At 41.6% G+C, this 20,459-nt stretch overlaps 1 protein-coding gene across 16 annotated transcripts in view; it reads left to right on the top strand.

The window, feature by feature from the left end:
• The window catches only part of scrib (scribble planar cell polarity protein), a 76,232-nt gene that overhangs the window by 25,617 nt on the left and 30,156 nt on the right, over window positions 1–20,459 (top strand). For 15 of the 16 annotated variants that reach the window (XM_022199366.2, XM_051940784.1, XM_051940788.1 and 12 more), the window contains exons 2-19: window positions 884–1,001; window positions 4,705–4,783; window positions 5,242–5,331; window positions 7,350–7,406; window positions 7,690–7,753; window positions 9,472–9,546; window positions 9,714–9,858; window positions 10,459–10,577; window positions 10,724–10,923; window positions 11,242–11,408; window positions 11,743–11,870; window positions 12,306–12,431; window positions 12,541–12,726; window positions 12,819–13,181; window positions 14,601–14,663; window positions 17,305–17,394; window positions 17,475–17,552; window positions 17,644–17,961. In XM_022199366.2, coding sequence (XP_022055058.2) covers window positions 884–1,001; window positions 4,705–4,783; window positions 5,242–5,331; window positions 7,350–7,406; window positions 7,690–7,753; window positions 9,472–9,546; window positions 9,714–9,858; window positions 10,459–10,577; window positions 10,724–10,923; window positions 11,242–11,408; window positions 11,743–11,870; window positions 12,306–12,431; window positions 12,541–12,726; window positions 12,819–13,181; window positions 14,601–14,663; window positions 17,305–17,394; window positions 17,475–17,552; window positions 17,644–17,961 — 2,466 coding nt within the window. The remainder of the gene's footprint in view (window positions 1–883; window positions 1,002–4,704; window positions 4,784–5,241; window positions 5,332–7,349; window positions 7,407–7,689; window positions 7,754–9,471; window positions 9,547–9,713; window positions 9,859–10,458; window positions 10,578–10,723; window positions 10,924–11,241; window positions 11,409–11,742; window positions 11,871–12,305; window positions 12,432–12,540; window positions 12,727–12,818; window positions 13,182–14,600; window positions 14,664–17,304; window positions 17,395–17,474; window positions 17,553–17,643; window positions 17,962–20,459) is intronic. The other variant, XM_051940787.1, reaches the window with a different exon arrangement.

Below are 20,459 nucleotides of genomic sequence, written 5' to 3' on the forward strand. Positions count from 1 at the left end.
TGGTGATGAGGTTTTTTTTTTTTTTTTTTGGGATATGAGGATGGAATGTTTTTAAACCAGTTCTGGAGACGCGCCTCAGTTGAATATACAGGATGTTTTGTGTGTTCACTTTGCAGTTATTGTTAAGGCAGTGAGGAATTTCTTCCACTGATGAACTGTGTAGGATGTTTAACCAAAACAACTAGTCGGTTAATCTATTAGATTGGAATAATTTATTCATTTTGTATGTCTGTCAAGCAAAAAACGCACAAATCATGTGACGTTTTACTCCTCCTTTTGTTTTTGTTTTTATAAACCAAATATATTTGGATTTTCAAGTCACACAAGAACAACCTCTCTGAACACGTAATTTAAAATTTTGGACACCGTGTTTTCTATTTTGTTATTAATGAAAAGGAAAAGAAAGGAAACTGGTAACTAATTGAGCCCTAGTATATGTGGTTACTTCATGCTTGATCAGTTCCTAACTTGTTTTGTCCACAAGCAGAAGATTTAGAGGAGTAAAGAAACCAGAAAATGTTCAAATCTACGATGCTGTAATCACAGAATTACGGCTTGATAAAATATCAAACTAGTTGATGATTCATTAAATAGTTGATCAGTTGACAAACTGTTACAAATCTAAAGATTAAATTGCTGTCTGTACACCGTTGGCCTAAAAATCCTCATTAATTTAGCAGAAACAATTAGTCAATGGACAGAAATGTTGGGCAACAATTACTTGTTGAGGAAATGTCAGACATTTTCATGTTCCATCTCTCAAATCTGATGCTTTTGTCCTACCGTACACTGTAGTAAAATGAACAGGGAAGTGAAACTTGAAGTGAGTACTCAAGGAGCTGTTTTATATTTTACATTAACGTGATATTTCTTGTCTCCACAGCCTTTTTTCAGACTACTGAACCTACGGAAGCTCGGCCTGAGTGACAATGAGATCCACAGACTCCCTCCTGAGGTGGCCAACTTCATGCACCTGGTGGAATTGGACATCTCCAGAAACGGTACACAAATACAACTCGACTGTCAACTTCAGTTTCTCTGCCAGATTTGATCGAGAAAAGCAGTAATCAAAGTAATGGGTGGTAATTCTGAAGAATCTGAAATATAGAACGTAGTTTGACTTATTGATGCCTTCAGTGAAAATCTACAGTGTAAATAGTCATGAAAATAAAGAAAAAAACATTATATGAGAAGGTGTGTACAGACTTTAGTGTGTAAGTTGAATTTCTCAGCTAATTTGTTTTAAAAAAAAACTGACTAAGCTAAAACATTTTCTGAAGTGGCCAATGGTGTGACAAATATTGGGAAGAAAAATGGTGACTCCACATGCTTTAGATATTTTACTACCTGTATTTCTTTTATCTGCTCTGTGTAAGCACAGCTTGCACTTCAGCCTAGTTCACCTGGAAAGTCCCTGAATTTTTATCCCATAGCTGACTCTCTCATGGTTAATAAGTATGTTTCTCACAGATTCTGGTTAGAGCAAAAGGTTTGTTTTTTGGCTAATCTTTAAATTACACTTTTTGAGTAAATTGATTTTGGTGAAATATTGTGATTTTTCAGCTCAGATATGGTTAATTTCCAGACAAAATTGAAAAGTGGGAAGGTTTAAAACCCCATAATTCTCTGATAAATGGCATAATTTTGATGATTTTTCAAAAGATAGTTTGCCTTTCAGACCGCCCGGCAGGTTTTGTGGCTCAGAGGGTTAAGCAGTAAGAGCTTTGCTAAATGAGCTAGGGAATCAACACACTAGCAGCACCTTTTAGATATTAGCTGGCCATCTTTGCTAGATTATCCAGTCCACCTCTAGGCATAGCGGACATTCATCCATGATTCTCTGTGCCCTTGAAATATGGCTAAACGACAAGAGAAGAAAAAGATTTGGCTGCCTAAAGAAGCCAAAAATAACTGCAGAATTTGCCCTCAGTCATACATGCTACAGAGAGGTAAGATGGAATTCCAGCCAGGCCTGCTGTATTATTTTCTGCACATATAGGTTGCCCTTTCTACGTCCTTGCATGCTGCACACAAACACAGCCATAGTGGCAGGGAGGGCCTCTATGGTGGATACGAGACATCTGCTCTGCTACACACTGCATCAAGTGCTGTGGGAGCAGTGTGCATTGGCCTGTAAGGGCCTTTCCCATCTGTCTGCCTGTCTGCTTCCCCGCTCCTGCTGCAGGACAACGCTGAGCCAGATCGGTGTGATGGGCTGCTCTGCTCAGTAGGGATTTCTTAACATGCACCTGCAGCATGCAGCATTTGACGCTCTTTTCCTGATCAGGCCACTGGGTCAGATTTCTTCCTGTGATTTTTCTATACCAGATGAAGCAGGGAAAAGTTAAGCTAGCATCTATGCCAGGGTGTCAAACTCATTCTAGTTCTGGGGCCCCATACAGCCCAATTTGATCTCAAGTGGACCGGACTAAGAAAATCAGAACATAACCTATAAATAAATAACGACAACTCTAAATTTTTAGTTTTGAGTGCAAAAAAAATCATATTTAAGAAATTACCTTTTTACAAAAATTCACGAACAACCTGAAGTTTCTTAAGAAAAATAAGTTCAGTTTCAACAATATTACACCTCAGTTTATCATTTACACATTGCAACTTCCAGATCACAATTTATCTACAAAGACACAAAGCATGTAATCTAAGGTATCTGGAACTGAATGATATTATTTTACTTTATGATTAAAACGACAAAAGTCAGACAAAAAAACCCCCACAAAAACAAGACAAAATATTACGAGACACAAAGCGACAAAAATAAGGCAAACGACACGAAATAAAACAAAAATGAGACAAAAAATGAGACAACAAAGTTACAAAGAGACAAAAATTAACCAACAAATAACAATAACGAGAAACAAAACTACCGTACAAAAAATAGACAACACAATCGAGACATTAAAAAAACATAATACAACAAAACAAGGAATAAAGCGAAACACAAAATGACAAAAAGGACTGTTCCGGCCAGCAGTATTGGTGTGCCGTCTGGTTTCTGAGGTGGTGTCTTTTTAGGCCTTTGTGTGGGTTCAGCTGTGGCTGTTTTGTGAGTCTCTCCAACACCCCAGCTGCCAGCCATTTCACCTGACGACTCTAGAGATGACGACCTGCACTGCAGTCCTGTTCTCCCCGCCTCCCGACTGTCCTGACCGGGCCGCCCTCCAGCTCTCCTCCACCTCTATCCAACTAGATGCAGCCAGTACCACACCTGCAAGCTATATATCTGCCACCAAGTTATTAGTCGGGACAGCTGGTATTTGTGACCAGTCCGCCCTGGTGCCTCTTTGTGTGTCAGGTTGTTATTTGTGTGATGTGTGTCTGTAGGTACATGTGGTTGGGTTGGTGGGTACTGCAGACACTATGAGTGAGTGCTACAGACAGGTTGGGCTTAGTGAAGAAGGCATTCGTTTTGAGTGTTCGTGACCTGTGTGGTCAAATGTCTGCGTGTTCAGAGGCACCAGTTTTGTTTAGTTTGTTTTTGCACAATTGTATTAGTTTTTGTTACTGGTGGTGGGTGTTGCTGATGTAGTTATGTTTAGTTGTTTTGTTTTGGGTTTAGATAGTTTGGGAACTCCGTTAGCCTTCGTTTTGTTTTATTCTGTTCTTTGATTTAGCAACACTCACCAGTCTTGTGTTCATTGTCACTGTTATGTTCCCTTTGCCACGAAGCAATAAATCCCTTCACCTAAACCAATTACATCTGGTCTTGTTGCATCCAGCCAACCCCAAGAGGTTGGATCGTAACGAGGACAAACAAAATGACAAAAACATGAGACAAACAACAAAAGTCAGACAAAATATAACAAAAATGAAACACAAAATGTCAGAAGAACAGTGAGCAATGTAGTATTTATGATCAAAATAACGTATAATGGTCTTGGAATTATTTTAAATTTACAATTTTGCAAATTTGCAATTTTCAGTTAATGTCTTCTCTGTAACTTCTACACTTTACAAAGCCGTCCCATGGCCCGGGTTGGACCCTCTGGCGGGCCAGTTTTGGCCCGTGGGCTGCATGTTTGACATCAGTGATCTATGCTGTTTGAAACTGTACAAACTATTTTCTTACCTTTTATATGTGGGAAGTTGAAAGTGCAGTGAGTGATTTCTGCTTTTAGAAAGCACTAATTTTAACTGGAATCTCCAAAATGCCAAACAACCATGCATATAGAAATGATATGTCGATTTAAAACTAATGCAAAAATGTTGCTTTTATGGTGAAACCCCATTTTTCTTTTTCTTTGCGGTCCAGCACACTTCCTCAGTCCATTCTGTCTAATTTACAAACTCGATGAGACAACCACCCCTTTGTTTAATGTATTTATAGTTTTATCCGTCTACAGCAAATGTTTCCTTCTTTATTATTTATGAGTTTTACCACACATGGGCAATGAAATGCTTTTAGATACAGATGCAGGGGTCAACTGAGCTGAACTTAGCCTTGGATGGAAAAATGTAATTTACTCTAAACACCTGATTGCACAGTTTTCCTTGATGGCAGAAAATGAAGACTTTAACCTCCACAGTACAACTTCCTGACTCATTTTTCTTTTCTCTTAAGCATCTGGTTGTGATTACAAGGAACTGAAAATGATTTGCTCTATAGAATTCAACCCCCCATCACTCTACATCTGTGTCCATGGCGCTGACTCCTGCCCTCCTCCCATCCTTTACTTTCTCCTGCAGACATTCCTGAGATCCCGGAGAGCATTAAGTTTTGCAAGGCCTTGGAGATCGCAGACTTCAGCGGAAACCCCCTCTCCAGGTAAGTAGATTGTAACAGCCCATCACTATTCATCATCACTGTGAGAAAAAATAGAAACATCGTACCTTCTCAGATACAGTACGTGGAGTAGGGGCTGTGCTGCTTTTACACATGAAACAAAGCGTGATAAGTGTAATTTCTTTGCTCTAATTACTTTGCTGGATGTGCAGTGACTTACTGACGTACTTGGCACGCATGTCTAAATGCGGAGTAAGTAGGGTGTGATTAAAATGCACGATAGCCTCATCAGGATACCAGTTCATTCCAATCTATCCTGTTGCACCCCCACAATGTTTAACTTCCTACTATAGAGCGGTGGACCAACTGGCTGAAGCTTTGCTGCTGAAGACTTTAACAGATGGGAGTATCTAGTGGTCCAGTATTCTGTGTGTGAGTTCAACGATCCCATGCAGTGTTCAACAAAAGCCTAACAGACTCTCTCCACTTTTCCCCCTCAGATTGCCGGATGGTTTTACTCAACTCCGAGCGCTGGCTCACTTGGCACTCAACGACGTGTCGTTACAGACGTTACCCGGCGACATCGGAAAGTATGTACACATTCACAATAGTAGAAAATGTGATGGGGTGTTATTTTTGGCATTTTCTTTGAAGCTGTATTTCAGAAACAGTTTCTATTTTCATATTTTAGTTATGTAACAGATTTATTTAAGCCATAATCTGTTTTGTTTTTTTTAAACTGCTGATCATCCCAATTGTGAAACACTGCTCTGAAATAATTTCAGTTCCTCATTAACTGAAATAATAAGTTTATGTGTATATACCAATTTAGATGAATCCATTAATCCCAAAGCCTGTCGACAGGTTTAAAAGGCATGTTATCTTTCTAATAAATCACCAAAATTACATTTCCAAAAACAAAAAATCGAGAAAGTATTATCAGATGTTGAACGTTCACACAGTCTGTGAACTACTCATTTGTAGCATACAGTTTTGTTGGAAAAATGAACCAAATCTTAAATGTTAAGAGACACAAAATGACAAATATGAGACAAATGACATGAAATAGAACAAAAAATGTGGCTACAAAGGGACAAAAAAGTGGACACAAAAATATTACACAAAAAATGACAATAGCAAGAAACAAAACTACAAAAAAGACAAACGACACAAGCGAGATAAAACATAAAACGACAAACGCTACACAAAACAACGAATAAAGCGAAACAAAATGACAAAAATAAGACAAAAAACACAACAGAGACAAAATTACATGTTTAGATTAAGCTTGACATTGTGACATTTCATCAAAGTCACTTTATTCCACATCTTATTACCTCCGCCAAGGAGGTTATGTGACACCCGGCGTTTGTGTGTCCGTCTGTCTGTCTGTCTGTTAGCAAGATAACGCAAAAACGCCTGGTCAGATTCAGATGAAATTTTCAGGGCATGTAGACTATGGTAAGAGGAAGAGCTGATTTAATTTTGTTGGCAATCCGGAAAGGATCCTGGATTCTGGATCACTTTGAATTTTTTAGTATGTGGTTTAGTATGTGGTCCAAATATGACAAAAACATCATAGGTTAGTATGTCATCCAACAAATTGGAACAAGGTGTCCAGATAGCTCAACTGGTTATTAAGAAGGCGATTCATAAACAGAACTGTGTCAGAGACGCAGGTTCAATTCCAACTCATGATCCTTTACTGCATAGGTTTCCTGTTTTCCTCTATATGTCGTCCAAAATGTGACAAATACTTCATAGTTTAGTATGTCGTCCAAAATGTTCTAAATCGTACATAAATGTATGTGAATACAGTGTTCCGTGGGAATGTCAATATCCTTGGCGGAGGTCTGCGCTCTCTGAGTGCTTTTCTAGTTTAAATATGTGACAAAAATAAACAGTTTGCACTAACCAGATTATGGAAAAAAAGTGAGTGACTTTTAGACTAAGTTGGACTGGACTGCACTGAATCAATCGAAGGAATTAAGTTTTAGTGTCTTTTTTTATGATTTCTGGCATCATATGGCGTCAGACTGCAGGAGAAAAAACGAGAAACTGCTTGGAGTATACAGGGTTAATCAGAAAACGGTCCCAGCTGTCAGCTTTAAGACGTGAGATTTTCCAATTAAAGTTGTCAAAAATTGTGAAAGGCCTCTTATACTAGATAATAGATTAATTTATAATCAGAAAAAAATGTTACTTGCAGCCTTGATTGTGGATATTACTGCTTAAGAAACAGCCTAGATTACATTTTTTGTCATAATTGTTAATGCTGCCTATCAATCACTGGTTCATGTTGTCTGACTGAAGCCTTCAGTCAGATCCTCGATATTTGGGAGCCTGAGCAGGTTTTCTAGGAGTGTAATTCTGTTGCCCAGTGGGCTCGGAGGCAGCTGGTCTCTGGGCTCTGGGCCACTGCTGTGCTCAGACAGATGGAGGAGCCCCTCACCATGCCAGGCAGCCCAGACGAACAGACCCGCCATCTGACTAACCAACCTGCCTCTCCTCTCTCCTCTCTTCCTCCCCCGTCCTCTCCTGCCAACTCCTGCTCCTCTTTTTTCTCATCGTTGCCTCCTTTTCTCTGCTGCTGCTCCTCCTTTTATAGTCTGGCCAACCTGGTGACGTTGGAGCTCAGGGAGAACCTGTTGAAGTCTCTGCCCACGTAAGTGTCATCTCCGCTCACTTTCTCTAATTTTGCACCATCTTCCATGAGAACAGTCGGCGTCTAGATCATTATGAGCACACACATTCTTTGGGTTCAACCTTTGTCACCTACATGTGCCACAGAGCATGACACAAACCTGTAGGTACCTGTAGCAGCACAGGTGTAAAGACATTCTTTACATGTGAATGAACGGTACGTCGTTACCCCATGCACAGCTCTGCTCTTTGTTCTCCCAGGACTCATATTTGTGTGACTTCACCACTTGTCATGTTGTATGCAGGTCGCTCTCCTTCCTGGTGAAACTGGAACAGCTGGACCTGGGCAGCAATGAACTGGAAGTTTTGGTAAATCAGCATCTTGCTGCTTTTAATCACACAATGAACATCACAAGTCATTCTGCTATCGATTGCACAAACACCCTCGCTTGTGTCTTAAAGTGATATCATATTTGCACACGCTCAGAGCGACACGTATCACGAAAGTACTTCTCACATTACCCCCACAGTAATTATGATCCACACCACATGTTTATTTCACCTAACACAGCAGAGGCGGTGTGTCAGAAGCAAGGTCCTGCCTGCACTGTACCGCAGAGTGAGCGCTGCTTTTAGCCTGGGAACGCCCACCTGTCTCAATAGGACAGAGTAAACAATGCCTCAGGACCTGACAGGGCGGAGGCTGAGCAAACATTTGACATCATGATGAAACCTTGCTTGCATGTCTGTCAGAAGCCGCTGCTCCACTGTAAGCCTGCTTGTTTTCATGTACACGTCATTAACTTTCAACTCATTTTGGGAGATTTTTGCTGCTAAACAGATCTGGGAACTTCTCTCAAATAGTCTCAGATACTCTGTTTTTTAAACCCGTAATCTTTGCTAGAAAAAGTGCTAATCAATTAATTTTAAAACTCTGCTTCCAGATAATTTCAGGCAATTAAACAATAAGTCAATTTTTCTATATACCGGTATCCATGTTGATTAACCCTTTAAAGGACACTCATTGAAATACCTTGGAAAAAAAACATTCCAAGAAATGTATATATCATCTCTTAGCTCAACTATTCAACCATAAAATGTGTGAATTTCGTCAACTAACCAACCAAAAATATGGAAAAGGACCGAACCACAAGTCCGTCCCTTTTTTCCAACTTCGGAGGAAAGACAAAGTTTGACATGTTCCAGGTGATTATTGGTCAGATGCCACGATGTTGTGTTCTGTAATGTTGAGTCATCTTCAAAGATTGGCTGGATGAAAGCCACATGCTTCTCAGCCTCACTGAGAGGCAGAGGTTTAATGTGTGTGGAAGTTACCAAATATGATAAAGAGTTAACCTACTAAACCCCAAGAGTTAGAAAATCTCCAAAATCTCAGTCTTCATGAGAGAAAGAAACTGTAAAAACGGAAGCAAATCAGCATATTTGAACTTTCTGTGAACTGCCCATCTGTGATGTACAATTTTGTTGAAAAAAAAATCTAAATCAAAGCTTGGAATCCATATTTTCCATCAAAATCACTTAATTCTACATGTCTCATTTGGGAATTTACCAAAAATAGCCATTTAACACTAACAGATTCTATAGAAAGCAACGACTTGTGCTCCTCTCTGTGAAACTATGAGTGACTCAGCAGCGCTTAACGGTCATGTGACAAAAATTCAGGTACTCTCCGGCTGAACTGCAAGAAACAAAAGTGAAGGAACAACAGACGCTGAAACAGAACTGAATAAAAGGGAAGCAGTTTTGTAAAGATCCAAAGCGGAGCTGTACTTTAGGCCTGCTTAACAGACCACGTTGTAACGCATACTGACATAAAATCTTTGATGTAGTCATCTGTAACCAAACAGTTTATAAACAGATTGCTTTCAGGCAAATGATTTCTGTTTTCTGGGGCCTCGACTTTCTAACGGCCTTCAGACAGATTCCAAGAAGCACTTCAGTGTGCTGTTCAGACCTCCAAATTGACTTTTCACCAAAAGTATTTATAAAAATAGCCAACCTCCTTTTTTTTTTTTTTAAAGCGTTGTCTTTGTTTGTCTCCGACTTATCTAATGTCTTTCTTTTAGCCGGACACCCTCGGTGCTCTCCCCAACCTGAGGGAACTGTGGCTCGACCGCAACCAGTTGTCCTCATTACCACCAGTTAGTACAGTTTTTTTTTTAATGCAAAAAAAGTGCTTTTAGATGTTTCAACTTGGCAGAATTGACTGCCTCCAGCCAGCTACTTTCCCTTTGCTTTTAGCTGTGAAAGTCATGGTTGTATTGGGCCCACATGGCTCATCCTAAGTGGTAATTTATTGTGTGTTTAGGAGCTTGGAAATCTCCGGAGATTGGTGTGTCTGGATGTGTCAGAGAATCGTCTGGAGGAGCTTCCCTCAGAGCTGAACGGCCTCCTGGCTCTTACAGACCTGCTGCTCACACAGAACCTGCTGGAGGTCATCCCAGACAGCATAGGTGAGAAATGTCGACACAGAAAAGTCTATTAGAAATTATATAATAGACAGAAATGGATGAAACTACAAAAGACACAATGTCATTGCAAAATCTGTGGCCATCTTTTCATTTCAACCCCCTTTTTGTGTCCATAAAATGACATTAATCATGACTTGTATTGCTCGTTTCGTATATTTTCAGTTTCCTCAAATGTAAATAGACAATTAAAGCCAAAAAAGCATCAAAGTTGCTTCATTCTCCTTTGTATCTTAGAAAGCTTTTTTTCAGTCTTTTGCTTTCTGTGACCAAAGTGTAAATTTTTGCTGCTCTGTGAAAGTTTTCCGCCTGATTATTATGCAGTGTTGATGAAGTGAATACTGAGGCCGGCCTAGTGAGGATTCTGTTAAACAAGAGCACCACTGCCCTCTACTGCAAATATAAAGGCAGTGAACAGTGGCACAGACTTTAATGAAAGCTTTCCATTTGGGTTCTTGCTGCGTCAAGTCTGCAGTAATAACAGTGTAAATTTCGGTCACTCATGTTAAACAGGGTGATGTTAGAGTTGTAAATATTGGTTTCATGTTGCTGCAGTTCCTTAATGACATTGTGATTTATCTCCAGGGTGCTTGAAACAGCTTTCCATCCTGAAGGTGGACCAGAACAGGCTAACCCTCCTGACAGATTCAGTAGGAGAGTGCGAAAACCTCACAGAACTCGTCCTGACAGAGAACCTTTTACAGGTATAAAGACGTAAACCGCCTGCGTCAACCTTGCTCTGACCCATTTGGAATTTATGCACGTCCATAAATATTTAAGTCCCATTAACAGCAATTAAGTTTCATTATTGATTCCATGATTGTTAATGTCCTCTCTTTCTCCCTCAAAGTCACTTCCACGCTCGCTGGGCAAGCTGAAGAAGCTGACGAACCTGAATGTAGACCGCAACCGGCTGGGTAGCGTGCCCAAAGAGCTGGGCGGCTGTGCCAGCCTCAACGTTCTCTCACTGAGAGACAACCGCCTGGGCAAACTGCCTGCTGAGCTTGCAGATGCCACCGAGCTGCATGTGCTGGACGTGGCTGGAAACAGGTACTTTTACTTATCGCCCTGAGCTGTTAATAATACACAGTAAAGGTTAAAGAGCAGAGTGAATATCTTAAATATAAAGATGCTGCACCTCCAGTTTTGCTCGTTTAATGTGATGAAGAGGAACAGTTCTTATGTAGACATATTGCGAAAGCTGCTGTGTTACGTCATAAAAACTTTAAGGGGGTTATTTCTGAGGTTTGAGAGTTTTGTGATTGAAGATTGTTTAAGATCACAGAAGTATCAGGTAGATCTTATTTAGTTTTTTGTTCCTGAAAAGAAAATACTGACTTGTCCTATCTCATTCCTGCTTTTCTTCAGATTACAAAACTTGCCTTTTGCCCTGACCAACCTCAATCTGAAGGCCATGTGGCTCGCAGAGAACCAGTCACAGCCAATGCTCAAGTTCCAGACGGAGGATGACGAGCGAACGGGAGAGAAAGTGTTGACGTGCTATTTACTCCCCCAGCAGCCTTCCCCGAGCCTAGGTGAGAATCATTTTATTGTAGAAATAGGAGGATTGTCTTGTTTTATGGTTGCCATGGCATGTAAGTTCGAGATGGGAAAATCTTCTGTACCAGTAGCTTTGATTATGTAACTAAATATTCAGATCGTTTATAGCCCTGCAGTCATTTTTTCCTCTCCTCAAAATTTGCATGGATTTGTATTGAATCTAATTTACCTACTGTGATTGAGGGACTTCAGGCACAAACCACAGATAGTGTCTCAGAGTTTCCGTATTCTGTTACTTCTGTCCATTCGCAAGTAATCTGCAGCTTCTTGCCCACTTTTACATCCTCCCCTCTTCTTCACTCTCCACAGAGAACCTGCTGCAGAACAGCGTAGACGACAGCTGGACAGACAGCAACCTGAACAGAGTGTCGGTCATTCAGTTCCAGGAAGAGACCAAGGCCGAGGAGGAGGATGACGAGGCCGCTGCAGAGCGACGAGTGAGGACACACAACAGTTCACGTTCTGTCCCCGTCGTGTCCCCCAGCTCTGAGGATTCTGACGATACTCAACCCCTCTGTTGTTGTTGTTTAGCCTAATTGTGATTGAATCCTGTACAACTTAAAGTGAAGCAGTCAAGTCTAAATGATTGGGGTTTATTTTTTATTGGTGTTGGTTATGACTTGGACTCAGGCTCTTGTGATGTATGTATGTGATTTAGGAGCTTCAATAAAAAACAAATGGACTTCTGTTTGTGGTTTATTATGACGTTTCACCTCACATACCAACTAGAGAAGCCTCATCTTAAAGAGCTAAACTCAGATGTCCAGTTGTGTTTTACTGAAGCTCCTAGGACTACCGTTAGCTGGATGAATGAGAAGCTACCCAGAAATATGTATGTTGTGTAATTTTTCATTCATTTGTCGTATCTCCAGGGCCTGCAGCGCAGAGCCACACCACACCCCAGTGAGCTGAAGGTGATGAAGAAGGTGATCGAGGAGAGGAGGAATGAAGCCTACACATCCAGACCTGATGGGGAAGATGAGTCCCTTGACCCACAGGTGCAAACATCATACTGTACAGTGATTATTATCATTGATGAACAACTTTTAGCATAGATTGCAACTATATTATTCCTCTAATTTTGCCTTGATGTACTGAAAATTGTAGGAGAAGCGGCTCAGTGACCTCTCCAATCAGAGCCACGACTCCCAGGTGTCCAACAGCACGCTGTCGGCCACCTCCCATGAGGACAGACAAAATGTGACGGTGGTCTCGCAGAAGGAGGACCTCGTGGACGGCCATTCCCCTCACGAGGAGGAAGACCTGGATGAGATGGAGGTGGAGTACATTGAGGTGAATGCTGAAAACCTCTCATCCATGAGAATCCTCTACAGCTCTTCTCATTGTGAACTTCTAAAATCTCCTCCCTTCCTTCCTTCCTCCAGCCCACCGTGCACTTCGCGGAAGAACCCATCATCCGCGGCGGCGACGAGGACGGCGAAGAGGACGGCGAGGATGGCGAGAGGACCGACGAGGAGGATGAGAGGCCGGCCTTCCCCGCGGAGAAACAGCGTCTGATCAGGAAGGACACGCCGCACTACAAGAAGCACTTCAAAATCACCAAGCTGCCCAAGCCCGAGGCCGTGGCCGCTCTGCTGCAGGGCTTCAGCCCCGACGGCCTCAACTCTCAGGCCGCCGAAGACGAGCAGGACGACGAGGAAGAGCAAAGCGTGGGAACCCCTCAGCACCACCACAGGATAGAGGAGATGGAGGACGGCCGGCATCAGGTCAACTCCAGTCAAGTGAAGGTAAAAGAGAGATCCCGACACTGGACGCAGTTTGGGAATGTGTGCGTAAAAATGGTTATATAAGTAGATAAAATCACACATCTGTACCTGCATCCACATAGATACAAATACGGTTTACTTATGAGTACATTACACACAAATCAGGACATATTTTCGCTTTGCTAATTGCCTCTTTGTAAACCCTGTTTGCATAGAGTGCCTTTACCACCTTGCACGTTGCGTTCAGTTTGGAGTGGGCTGCTAGCACTTCAGATGGATGTGGCGTTGCATGCAGACTCATCGTGGATAAATCGAGCTTAAGAGTTGCTAATTTCACCACAAACTCACTGGCAGTCTCACCTAGCTCTTTATTCTCGTGGCTGAGATAAATCAGCTACACGCCACTTTAAACCATTGATTCCATACAAGACGGCATTTTTAATCTCTGTCAACACAATTCTTCGATAAATCCAGCCTTTCTTGCACATCACCAGCCCAGTTCAGCACTAAACTTCTCACCATTATCAGCCACCTGCCGATTTAATTGAATAATGACATTTTCACACTCTGCTTTTGTAACATTGTGCGCGCGTGTGTGTGTGCTTTAAAGTGTGGATGAGTCGAGTGAAGTCCGCTCAGCCGTTGCAAAGTGAATCTCTTTGTTGATCATTAGCATTCGGGGAGATTTAATCAGATCTGTTGATTTATCCTGCTAATTGTAGAAATGCCTTTTTTTTTTTTTTTTTTTTTTTTTTTTTAGCAATGATTCGCTTACAAAAAATCAGTTTTGTGTGTGTTTATGGATGTGGGTCTGTTTGTGTGGATGAACTCGGGCCAACCAGAACATGTACTGGCAGAGCTGGAATGAGAGATCCAACGAGCCTTTGTTTGTGTCATAATTATCACGGGGTGTTAAGTTATTGTTATTATAATTCAAATTCAGTAAAATTAATTTTATTTAATAGCTTATTTTTTGCCGAAATTTTGTGTACCTTCTCCCAGTCTTTACATAAGTAGTCTTGTTGTCTACGTTCAGTCTTGAGATTGCTATTTGTGGTGTGGAGGCTGGGCTTGTTCTGGTTTGGGAGCTTTTGCCTTCTTTTGTCCGCTCTCTCTACACTGTATGTTGGGTTTGTTTTTTTTGCACTGTAGCTCAGTTCCTTGGTCTTGTCTTTCCACCTCTGCCTGTATTTGCTTGTTGGTGGCTGGGGAGTGAGTGTGGAACCACTTCTGCTTCAAGGTGAACCATCCCGGTGGACTTTGAAGTCCCACAACCTGCAAGCAGATAGTGGAGTGTCGAGTGTGTTGGGTGAAGTTTTACAGAAAGTGTGCGGAAAGTGTTTTTTTTTTCTTTTTCTTTTTGTGCGTATGTGGGTGTGTGCGTATTTTTATTTTGGCCTGACTAATCCGCATGCCTCTCGCTGGTTCCTGTCCTAACAGGGGGTGTCATTTGATCAAGTCAATAATCTGCTGATTGAACCTGCTCGAATTGAGGAGGAAGAGGTCTGTACCTACTCTTTCCCGTCCAACCTGTCTCTCTGTCCCTCACTCACCCACTCATTTATCCACCTGTATTCAGAAGTGGAGACAGAAAATTCACGGTTAATCTGAACCAATCACTAGGGAACCCCTAACCACAGCTCATTTACAAGAGAGCCAGTGTGGCAGAACCTGGATGCAGGACTGAAGTAAGCATTTATCTGTTACATTCATTTATTACTGGACAGCTGGAGTGTTGACACTGTGGTAGCAAACATGTAGGGAGAGTCAGACTAATATATTCACTGATAATGTGCAAAGCGACAGCATTTTCCCTTTATATTTTCCTCTTTTTGTTGATACAGGAAAAGGTTAAGCTTAAGCACTTGCATGTTTACTCCTCGAGAGAAGCCTGTTACACGGGATTATGTTTAATCTTTGCCATTTGTTTGTCCATCCGTTGCATAAACAGTGCAAGATAAATATTAAGAACATGCGCTCTTTATCGTTGCACGTCATGCATAATGACCAGCCCAGTGTGTTTTCTGTTGCACTGTTAGGGCAGGGTAAATGCTTGTTGTTGTTTTTTTTTTTGTAAAGTTCATGACCGCAGCTTTGCACATGCCACAGCACCTGAAACACGATGTATTTTTACGGCAACCTGCCAGATCTTACTAATATGTCGCCAACCCTGACCTTCAACAGTAATTATTGATGCCCACGGTTGTGTTATCCTCCTCAAGCTGAACCAAAATGTTTTCTACACACTTGTGCTTATTTGTCATTGTTAAAATGCTGGCAATGCTCCAGATAGCTGCAGCTCTGACTGTGCCCCCAGTGGTGAAAGTCTCAGTCCATCATCAGGTTCTGCTGCGCCTCTCCTGCCTTTCCTCTGCTTCTGCTGCTTTGCGCCTTTTTTCACCCTCTGTCCACGCTGTGTTGCCCTGGAATGAGTGGGCTGGTTGCACTTTGACGAACAAGTCTCCTTTACCGACTCCCTCCAGGTTTTCCTTCAGCATACAGGTATACAGAGGTGGATTTTGAAGGCCAATTCATGGTTTCCACATCTCCGTGTGCAGATCGAGGTGGATGCGTTTGTTTTTATATTACAAATAAAGCATGCAAATAGGTATGCATAGGTAGCGTTGTGGATCATATCAAAGACAAGTTTCTAGAAAGCTGGCTGTGACTTAGCACTTTAAGCTACAGACTGCAGTGTTTCACTGATCATTCCCAGTGTACCAACCCCAGGAAATGGACATAATACAGGCTTTCTTCCCATGAAGCTACAAATCAAAGCTCCTCAAACATCTAGAGTCGCGGGGCGCCTGTATAGCTCAATGTGTTAAGCAGGCGAACCATGTATAGGGGCTGGTCTCTGACGCAGCAGCCAGGGTTCAATTCCCACTTGTGGCCCTTTGCTGCATGTCTTCCCCCCCACTCTTCTCCGCCATTTCCTGTTTCTCTCACTTTGCCTATCAAAATAAAGCCGAAAATAGGCCAAAAAAGAATATAAAAAAAATATATCAAGAGTCGCCCGCTTCAATTATACATCTTTTAATGATGAATTAAAAAGATGGGGATGATTATTGTTTCTCATCACAAACTTTTGAGCACTATTTGCTCCTTGGCACATGCTGAGTTGATTTGCAGCGAGGGATCCAGCCAGACACTTGTGACTGGATGCTGCAGTTTACGTACCTTTGTGGACAGGTGGATGTGGAAATCATGAATAGGCCTCAACCCAGCTGCCAACCAGAAGAACAACTCCATATGGAAGAAGAAGTTCACTCCTAATAGTAATTTTAATACTGTAATCCTGTACAAATAACACTCGGCTATTATTTAAAATGAAAGAAAGAGCATGTTTGATATTTGAGGAATTGTGTTTTTATTTCTTTTGTGGATTTATTTCCATCAATTTTCTATTTGCATGATTTTTTTTTTAATGTCTGAAATATTGTCTTTGAACATTATTTGTTTTCACTCATCAGACTATTGTACGCTTTAATAATTTATGTCATCTCATTTCAATGAATGCTGGAGTCTCAACAGCACTACAGACTCCAAAGTCTGCTCCACATCCAGGACACTTCTCTGCTCTTTTTGACATTTCCCTTTCCCCTTCATCACTATCTCATTTATCTTCATTCCTCCCTTTTTTTGCATGGCTTGCAAGTACACAGAATACACACAGTGTGGTACAAGTTGTTAGATGGCGTCTACCCATACATACACAGCACATATTGTATTGTTTTGGAGTCTGGTTAAGAAGGGCTTCAGAAAGTGTGTTCAGTTTGTCTGCTGTCAGTCTGGTGGCTAAAGGTTGATGATTGATTTGACTTCAATAAGCTTTAAATGAAACCTGGCAAACTCAAAATCATCCACCCGCCATTCAAACTGACACAAGGCTCCCCACAGGTGTTTCTCTGTCCTTCTGTAGGCACAATTACAGGACTAACGCCACCTTCTGGCAGAAAGAGGGAGGTCACCCACAATCTAAACCATAAAGCCAAATAGGTGAAAATATGAGTGGTCATTTTGAATTTTGACAACAAAATATCATAATTGTGGGCTCCTCTCTTTGTTCAGTCTGCCTGGGTTGAGTGGTGTTTTATGGGGCTTCACTGCTAGTATTGTTGACTCCCCCCTCCTCAACTTGCAGCACACTCTGACCATCATGCGACAAACAGGCGGCCTGGGAATCAGCATCGCTGGTGGGAAAGGATCTACGCCTTACAAAGGAGATGACGAGGTAAGATGGATTCCTGGAGTATATGCAGATTTAAGATTTTATAAATCACAGGTGAGAAGTTTATTTTCTTGTGCCTTTAGGGAATCTTCATCTCCAGAGTATCTGAAGAGGGTCCTGCAGCCAGAGCCGGAATAAAAGTTGGTGACAAACTCCTCGAGGTAAAAATCATCCTGAACGCTCTCAATGTTTGTTTTTCTTTGCTCTCTTCCAGTCTTTGTTGTTCAAACTGTGTCCATGTTTGTGTCTCAGGTAAACGGAGTAGACCTCCACGAAGCAGAACATCACACGGCGGTGGAAGCTCTCCGTAGCTCCGGTGCTACCGTTTCCATGACGGTGCTGCGGGAGCGAATGGTGGAGCCGGAGAACGCCATCACCACCACGCCGCTGAGGCCCGAGGACGACTACTTCCCCCGGGAGAGACGGAGCAGCGGCATCACCTTCAACATGGAGAGCAGTCCAAGCGGGCCTCGGCAGCGGTTCTCCACCTGCCTGATCCGCAACGACAAGGGGTTGGGCTTCAGCATCGCAGGGGGAAAAGGCTCCACACCATACCGCACAGGAGACATGGTGAGCCGCAAAACATACCCTTTAAACCTATAAACATTTATAGCTGACAGGGTGACGAAAGAACTAGAAAGATCCTCCGAACCTCCAGCAGTTTCTGGTTTTATTTTTACTCACTCAGGGCTCTCTGCACTGCTCTGTGGAAACAGCACAACCATGACTAGAAGCAGAAGGAACTCAGAAATGTGTTTTGTGCAGCATGACAAAGTTATAACATCATAAATCACCAAAACTGAAGAAAAGAGACACTTGAATCAACACGTAGAACATTTTTAAAGTGCCCTCAGGTGTAAACAAACCTGGAAATGATGGTGTCTCTGCCTGCTGTCGATATTTTACTGCTAACATTTGATTTGGTTCCATAATTCGGCTGAGTCAAAAAGTTGAGGAATTGTTGCTTGCGGCTAAGTTAATAACAGTTTCAAACATTTTTTAGACAAGGCATGTAGAGTAAAGGGATTTTGTTGAAATATCACAATCTTAAGCTTAAATTTGATCGATTTTTATTTTTTTTCTCCCCAACAAAACTAGAAGTCAAACATAATTAACATAAAAACCATTGAAAATCTGCAGACTTCTGTGTGCTATTGCAATAAATGATGTAATTTCGGCGGTTTTTATACAATAAAATGTCTTTCTAACCTTCCTTTTAGAGTTCAGAGGGTTAACTACTGTTAATTCAGTGTTTCTCATTTTCACAGCAACACACTCTGATTCTGCTTCGACCCTTGCCTGACACAAATTTAAAAAGTAACATGCTTTTAAGGGCTACGACAGTTTACACATTCAGAATATTTAAAGCTTTCTAGCAGCGTGCAAATCTGACAAGTGAAGTCCATAACAGAGTGAGATCATGGGTGTCGCCTCAAGATGAAGATGACACTGAAAGCTGCAGACACGATCTCGCATATAAAGGGACGACTAATCAGATCTATAACGGGCGTGGTGTTGGAAGTTGGGAAGTGAAGTCACAACGCGTTTGCAGTAATGGTCTCGGTCACGACGATCTGTCTTTTAACGCTGCCTATTCTGGCCACAGCGTTTACAGTCGTCACCAGGGAGACGGAGATATGAATAGCCGGCCCTGACACTCGATAGTTCCGCTGTAATTGGACGGGGTGAGGCGAATATTTGGGCCAGAGAAACACTGCGCTGCCACTCATGCAGCTCCAGGAGCCCACAAAGAGGAAAGGAGTCATAAACCTATGATTTAGGTTGGCCTGACTGTAAGTCTTGCCTCTCTTTCAAAAGCTTTTTTGAAATGGATGCAGCGACTCGCCTGGTTGCTGCTCGATCTGAGGAGGTGCTGCTGTAGACTTTGCTCTTGCATGTGTTCACACGTTGTGTTTATGTGGCACAGGCCAGCAGCTCAGGTGGGTTTCATTTGGTTAAACAAATTGTGTAATTTGTCAAAGCAAAGGGGACAATCTGTCTCGGGGGTCATGCTTTTTAATGAGCTGCTGGCGCTGTGGAGTCCTAATGTGTCCTAATGATCTAGTGCTGTGCTGTTTGTCACACAGGGAGCGGTTTGTTCAGGAGCGCAATCTTGTATCTTAGTTTTGCTGCATTGTGGGCTGCTAATGTATCTGAGTAATCTCTCCTATAAATGCTGCTAGAAGTAATGAGAAAAAAAAATGCTATTTCTGTCTCAGACACTCACTGACTGCATAGTAAAGCCTCTACTAACCAGGCTCATAGTTAGCACACTGATTCATTACAGCACTGCAGGCTAGTTTTCTTTTTTTAAATCACCAACCCTGTTTAATTTTGTACAAGAAGGGAAGGCCATAAAAGATTTCTGATGCATGATGTAATGATTTAAGCATCAGTACAGCTACCAAGCATGGATATACACTCAACAAAAATAGTCTAAGGCACACCTGTGCACTAATCATGGTGTCTAATCAGCATCTTGATATGGCACACCTGTGAGGTGGGATGGATTATCTCAGCAAAGGAGAAGTGCTCACTGTCACAGATTTAGACAGATTTGGGAACAATATTTGAGAGAAATGGTGATATTGTGTACGTGGAAAACGATTTAGATCTTTGAGTTCATCTCATAAAAAATGTGAGCAAAAACAAAAGTGTTGCGTTTATATTTTTGTTGAGTGTAGTATGTTTTAACCATTATTATTTTTTAAATTGTTTTCAATCGTTAACGCTAGAAAATATTTATTTTACTGTAAAAACAATTAAATAATAAATATATAAAAATACCTATATACCGCAAAATCTTGCAATATAGCAAAAAATCCATGGCTCAAAATTAGATGTATACAATTTAAAAATCCGTGATGCAGTGAAACCGCTAAAAGTGAACCGTGATATGGCGAGAGACGACTGTACTAAGAGTTTTTCTTCTTCCACTGCTAACAACAACATTCAGTTGGAGAAAGAGCATTAAAATAATACAACAAGACAGCTTTTGCCAACAAAATCACTAAATCTGCCCCTGCTCAGAGTGCTTGGAAACTTACATGATGCTCAGATCATTTCAG

This window comes from Acanthochromis polyacanthus, chromosome 20 (genome assembly GCF_021347895.1).
Source record: "Acanthochromis polyacanthus isolate Apoly-LR-REF ecotype Palm Island chromosome 20, KAUST_Apoly_ChrSc, whole genome shotgun sequence".
NCBI classification, from domain to species: domain Eukaryota; kingdom Metazoa; phylum Chordata; class Actinopteri; family Pomacentridae; genus Acanthochromis; species Acanthochromis polyacanthus.